This window comes from Stegostoma tigrinum, chromosome 10, assembly GCF_030684315.1.
Source record: "Stegostoma tigrinum isolate sSteTig4 chromosome 10, sSteTig4.hap1, whole genome shotgun sequence".
Taxonomy (NCBI): Eukaryota; Metazoa; Chordata; class Chondrichthyes; order Orectolobiformes; family Stegostomatidae; genus Stegostoma; species Stegostoma tigrinum.
Window position 1 is genome coordinate 64493520 of NC_081363.1, and position 6901 is coordinate 64500420.

The 6901-nt window shown below is 41.5% G+C and overlaps 1 protein-coding gene across 2 annotated transcripts; it reads right to left on the bottom strand.

Moving 5' to 3' along the window:
* Positions 1 to 2730: 2730 nt before the first annotated feature.
* gjd2b (gap junction protein delta 2b) lies at positions 2731 to 6417 on the bottom strand. Of its 2 annotated transcripts, none has more exons than XM_048537967.2 (2): positions 6110 to 6417; positions 2731 to 5632 (listed from the first exon to the last, which is right to left on the bottom strand). In XM_048537967.2, the coding sequence occupies exons 1-2, from the start codon at positions 6178 to 6180 to the stop codon at positions 4795 to 4797; spliced, it is 909 nt and encodes a 302-aa protein (XP_048393924.1). In that variant the 5' UTR covers positions 6181 to 6417; the 3' UTR covers positions 2731 to 4794. The 2 variants fall into 2 exon arrangements, with proteins under 2 accessions (XP_048393924.1, XP_048393925.1); XM_048537968.2 differs by lacking the exon at positions 6110 to 6417 and adding an exon at positions 5927 to 6003.
* Positions 6418 to 6901: the final 484 nt, after the last annotated feature.

The following is a 6901-nucleotide window of genomic DNA, read 5'->3' on the forward strand; positions in this document are numbered from 1 at the left end:
GAGAGAGAGAGAGAGAGAGAGAGAGAGAGACATCTGGTGGTGATTCAACCAGAGAGTCATCATGCCTGAGATGAGGGGAGAGTTTAGGAAGGGGGGACCTCAAGGCAGGAACTCGAAGTTGCATCCAAGTGCAACTCACTTTGAGGTTCAGTAACTTGATTGCAAATTGGAATGGTGGGTGAAGAGGAAAGAGAATGAAGCCAGCCTAGGCCCCTATTTCACCACACAGCATGCCTGTACAATGGAAATATCTGAGGATTGAAAATGGGGCTGTTGAGTCATCAGAAGACTCATTTTTTCTGCCAGAGTCATTTGATTCTGACAGACTGCCAATGATGAAGGCTAAACTGGTCAGGCCTTGAACAGATCTAACAACGCAAGAGTGGGCATTCATGAAGCAGCAGCAGGACAGTATTCAAATACAATCTGTAACCTTATGGCCTGGCATATCTCCCAATTTACCATACCATCAAGCCAGGAGATCAGTGCTGTGCACTGAAGAGTGCAACAGGATATGATAGGAATGACACCAGGAATACCTGAAAATGAGATGGAACTACAACACAAGATGACTTGATTGCCACACAGTGGAAGCAGCCTGAGGTTGACAGGATTAAGTGATTGCACTACCAACAGACCAGATCTAAACTCTCAATAGTGGCGGAGAATTAAACAACTAACAGAAGGGGAAGGTTCCACAAATATTGCTGTCTAAATCACAAAAAAGCCCAACACAGCAGTGCAAAAGACAAGGTTGATGTATTTGCATCCAACTTTAGCCAGATGTTCCAAGTGGTGATCCGTTAAATTGCCCGTAGTGTTCAGGGATGTGTAGATTAGGTGGGTGAGAGGGGGATGGGATGCTCTGAGGGTTGGTGTGGACTTGTTGGGCCGAAGGGCCTGTTTCTATCCTTATGATTCTGTGATTTTTGGCCTCCTCTCAAGGAACTCAGCATTTACAGATACCAGTTTTCAGCCCGTTTTATCCATTTCATGTGATTTAAAGAAATGACTGAAGGCATTAGATTCTGCAAAGACATTAGCTTCTGATAACATTCTTTCAGTATTTTTGAGTACTGGTGGTTTGTGCTGCAGAGCTAATTATGTCCCTATCTAAGCTGTTCCAATACAACTACAATATTGGCATCTACCCAACAATGCAGAAAATTGCCTAGATTCATCCTGCTCACATAAAGCAGAAAAAATCCAACTCAGCCAATTACTGTCCAATCAGTCTTCTCATTATCATCAGTAAAGTGATGGAAAGTGACGACAACATTGCTATCGAGCAACATTGGCTTAGTAATAAACTGCCCACTGTCACTCAGTTTGAGTGCCATCAGGGCCAGTCAGTGCTTGACTTCATGACATTGGTCCCTACATAGACAAAAGAGCTGAACTCCAGAAATAATCTCCATCAAGGCAGCATTTGACCAAATATTGCATAAGAAGGCTGAACCAAACAAGTTCATGGGAATTGGAGATAATCTCTCTGCTGGTTGCAATCATTTCTAGCACGTGGGAAGATGTCTATGGTTGTTGGAGTTACCAGTTTCTAGGTAGTGTACCAGGTAGTGTACTAGGCTCAATCATCTCCACCAATGACCCTCCCTCCATCATTAGGTCAGAAATGAAGGTATCTGCTGATGGCTGCACAATGTTCAGCACCATTCACAACTCCTCGGATACTGATGCAGCCCATGTCTAAATAGCATGACCTGGACAATATCCAGGCTTTAGTTGACAAGTGGTGAGTAACATTCACACCACTCAAGAATGTCTCTAACAAGAGAGAATCAGATCATCCTTTACCACCCCATTACCATCCCCAAATCCCCCAATGTCTACATTGTCAGGGTTACCATTGACCGGAAAATGAACTATGACTATGATAACAGGTCAAAAGCTAGGAATTTTGTGGCAGCTAACTCATATTTTGTCTCCCCAGTCCATGTTTCTCATCAACAAAGCAGAGTCAGGAGTGTTCCGGAATATTCTCTACTTGTCAGGATGAGTGTAGCTCCAAAACTCCGAAATTTGGAACCATACTAGACAAAGCAGCCAGCTTGATTGGTATCACATCCAAAAACAATCATTCCATTCACCACCAATGGTAGCAATATGTGTCATCTACAAAATTCATTACACTAATTCAATCTGGCTATTTTAATAGCACCGACCAAATCCATGACCTCTAACACCTGGAAGGACAAGTGCAGCAAATTCCTGCAAACAACACCAGCTTCATTTTCTCTTCTGAGCCACACACCATCCCGAACTAGAACTATTTTACAGTTCCTTCTCTGTGACCTTCAAATTGTTCTGCATATTTTTTTGGTTTAATTTACCATGTGTTCTTATCAACCAAAAAACCCTCACATTAAATTTGATTAACATATTGAGACATTTTTGAATATTAGGTTGATCTGTCTGAACTCATTATTAATTTGTCATTACACATGGAATATTCCCAATTCAACCATGATTTTACAGAATTTAGTGTAATATTAATTTTCCTATAAACAGCTATTAAAATGGAGCAACTTCTTAGTTTGCTGGTGACTGAAAACTGCCTTCACACAGGTATTGAAATGTGACTATAGCACCTAAAGCTATACACTCCTACAGCATCCATGATTTCAAACATTGTGGGTAGCCCAGCACTTAAATTTGTTCTCAAAACAGAATGTTTATTCCAATAGGAATTACACTGTTATTTTTCTCCTTTTGGTGTAATGTAAGATTCAACAAAAACAGATAACACGTATATGCAAACAAAACAATACATACAACCTCATATTATTCACTGTAGTAAAAGTTGTACAATAAATTTAACATGTTTTAACATTAGCTTTTCCGTATATTTGCAGCTGAAATATTTGGTCCACATTGAGACTAGCTCTACCGCTTCTCCATTTCTCATTTGACAAAGGCACAATTGTTACTTTAACTCTAAACATCAGATTCTTTTAGCATTTTAATTTCTTAAAAATATTAAGATCACACTTTCCACAAATTCCATGTCCTATCTTTGAATATTCATAATATTTTTGACTTTAGCTCTCAATACTGACATTTTCTGTTTTCCAGAAAAGATGAATATTAAAATTGGTTCAGTTACAGTTGATGGATCTAAGTTTCTTGTTCTCTCAGTGAGCTAGAGCTGAGTAAGCAGACCAGACATTTCACTTACAAAACTTTATTTTTGTGTAACAATTAGTACAGGTGAGCTAACAAGATGCTGTAAATAAATGGTAGCAAGGTGACATCAAAAACTGTATACAAGTAGATATAAGTCAATTTTGTCCATAGCAATTTTATTCTAATTTGATATTTGCTTGCATTAAATGTATGGCACTCAAAAAAAGCATTAACAAAATGACTTTGCTGAAGTCATTCCCTAAAAATGAACATTTAAATAGAACCTTTCCTGATCTCAGTATATTCAAAGGTTTACATCTAATTATGCATATTTTGAAGTATAGTTACTGTTCTCCCATTGGAATCAAAACAGTCACTTTGCACTCAGCAAGGTACTGAGATAAAAACCAAATAATGATGATGAAACTGGAGATGGGTGGTGCACATGAAACACATGGTGTTACATAATTATGGGAAAATGTAATTTAGCCTTTTTATTTCAAATGAAACCACCCCTGTTTGCGTCCCCAATCTATTGACTATAGATAAGGATTGTCCAGGGGACCTGTGAGAGCCCTTTTTTCTCTGTAAGTTATATCAGAATTGAATTTTATGACAGGGAAATGGCTTATTCACTGATTGACATGTGCTTTGTTCCATTCAGCTATACACATTACAAACTAGTTCGAACATAGAGAATAAATAATCATCAATATAAATAAGTAAATCTCTGACTTGTGCACTGTCTGATATTCATTGAGAATGTAAAAGTGCTGTATATGGTATTTCAAATAGACTCAGATACAAAGATGTCCATACATTTAAGGTTGATGGTGGGGATAGACAGGCAAGTATAGGGTAACATTCCAATCACAGCATGAAGACTGGGATGCTTGGTACAAAATAGATTGCCTAAAAGGACTTCATTTCAACTGTACGTGACTACATTTAAATGAACAATAATCGTAATCACAGTAATCATAATTTTAAAGAAATCTATAACTGTTGTCTACTCCAGATTCCCAGGACAGCATCTGTGCACAGGACTCACGAGCCTGTACTAAAACGCACACCTCCAAACACAGCTTGCGTGTGATCTTGAAGTGAAATCGCAGGGTATTCCATACCATTTCCAGTCACTGAGGAACACCAACTGAGATACCACTGCAGCCAGCTGGCTGGATAGATCATCGCTGTGAAGCCCATTAGAGACATAGTGCAAATAACATGAGCCCCCGGTGCCTTGGGGTCATTCAGTATAGTCACATGGAAATCATTCAGTTTACTCCAGTCTTCCGACAAAGATATCATGCATGTTTTTAACCTTGTACGAGTTATATATCTACACGTTTGAAAGAGCTATTTACAAGTGAAAGTTCTAAAGTGCACAACAAAATAGGTGAGAGCAAACAGCACAGTTACTTGTTGCTATCTCTCAACAAGGCGGAAATGCAATGTGTTCATTCTGATATTCAGGACGAAGTTCATATACTTAGGTTCTATTTGGCAGTTCCCAAGGTAGCAGGCAAGGTAATCAGATTGTAGCCAAAGAGTCATCCCTTGGGATACTTTATTCAATGTTATCTAACATTACCTTGGCAATGAAGCCATGAGGAAATGGCAAGAGGCTGGGGAGTGGGGGGCATTTCGGCTTCACACATAAGCCGAGTCACTGGATTGAGTTCTCCCAAAGTTAGGTACACCCATTCGGTGCGGCGAGTCCTTGTTTCTGATTTCATAGATGGATTTCCGCCGCTCCTGCGCCCCCCTGACTGCTGTCTTGATCTTCCTCCAGCCCAGGTGATTCAGTTCTGCTAGGTTCAGAATGACACAGAGTCCGCTCACTGCAAACATGAAGACAAGAAAGACCGTCTTTTCCGTGGGTCTGGACACGTAGCACTCAACCTCTTTAATACACGGGTAGCGGTCACACTCATACATAGAAGGGACATTAAAACCATAGAGGAAATACTGCCCCATGAGGAAACCAATCTCCAAAGCATTCCTGAAAACAACTTGGATGATGTAGAAACGAGAGATTCCTTCCTGCCGTCGTATCTTCGACATCTTACTGTTTCTGGCAGAGGAGTTTTGTATTTCTTTAACTTCTAAAAAGTCTGACTGTGTCCCTTTCATGGAGTTTTCTGAGTTCTGGAGAATCCCATTCACTACTGTATTTTTAATCTTATTGTCCTCTCTCTTCTTGTCCTTGTCCATAGTGATGAACACACTGGAGTACTGTCTCTCCCGCTGTTTGGAGGATTGGTGGACAGAGTAAGTGATAAAGCAAAGGCTGGGAGTGCACACCATGATGATCTGGAACACCCAGTACCGTATATGGGAGATGGGGAAAGCCTTGTCGTAACAAGCTTGGTTACAGCCCGGCTGCAGAGTGTTACAGACAAACATAGTCTGCTCGTCATCATACACCGTCTCTCCAACAATCGCCACGACCAGGATCCGGAAGATCACCACCACTGTCAGCAAAATCCTAAAAAGGGACAGAAGGAAATAGATGGAACTGATTTCAATCCGTTTAACACATAACGACATTCACTAGATAGTTCTGCGACAGAGACAGGAGCAGTTGTTCTGCAAACCCCGACAAATTCTATATCCCTCCAACCGTCCAGATCTGAAAAAAAAATCTACAGGTACAACTTTGCAGAAGTTTATCCTAACGCAGCCTCATTGCGCCAGCAAGGATTCACAGAACGTTCTGCGTTCACGGATTTCTATCAGGCTCCCAACGCACATCTACTATCCGTCTAACTGCTATCGATACCTTTGGTATTTCTTGGACTTGAGGCGTTCGGCTACCTGGATTGAAAGACTAGCAAAGCTAACCGTCATTATGGATACATAATAATGGATTAAAGTCTTCCGAATGAATGCTACACCCCCGAAGTGACTTCGCCGCGCTAAAGGTTCATTTTGCTGATTTTGCAGATCCTGCCAATCCTCTTACCTTCCTATCATTGTGGAGTGCTGCTGGACGGCTGCCTCTAACAGCCTCTCTAGAATTGTCCATTCTCCCATCTCTGTGCATCCGGCGACAATAACAGGACCGCACCGAGGCCGCTCTGCTGGGGATTCTCCCTCCTGTAGTGGGTCAGTGCTCGGAACCTGCCCAAACACTGTCGGTTTCGTTCAGATCTGAACACAGCAGAGCGAAGCGTCAACACACAGCAGTACCTTGACTACTCAGCGCCTTTAGCCTGCCGTGCCGATTAATGTAATCTCACTCGCTTTGGACAGGAGATTGAAGCAGTCCGAATTGGGGGGGCTGGGGGGGAGGAGGAGTATTTAGAGTCATGCGGGCTCTAATCTTCCTTTAAATACTTACCTCCTGCGTCACTCACGAGCATTTTTTTTTCTATACAGACATCAGCTAAATGAAGATGGATTTGATCGTTTTCATTATTCTGAAATATCCCAGGGCGGATTAATTTGCAGCAAAATTTGCATTGTAATCTTACAGCAGCGAAATACCTGACGTGCAATGAGAGGTTAGCAACATAAATCACCAAAGCCAATTGCAGAACAGCAGAGCTTGGGGACACTCAGCGGCTCAGGCAGCATCTGCCCACGGGGCGAATGCAGGGGTGCCTTCATCCCAAAGTAGTTCGAATTCCAGAAAGTCAATGTTCAGACCAGAGGACTGCAAGGTGTCCGAATATGGACGCGAGGCGCTTGTTTTCCTGAAGTTCTTAAAGCCAACAACTTTTAAAATTGCAGTTTTGTGGAAGGGTTGTGCAGT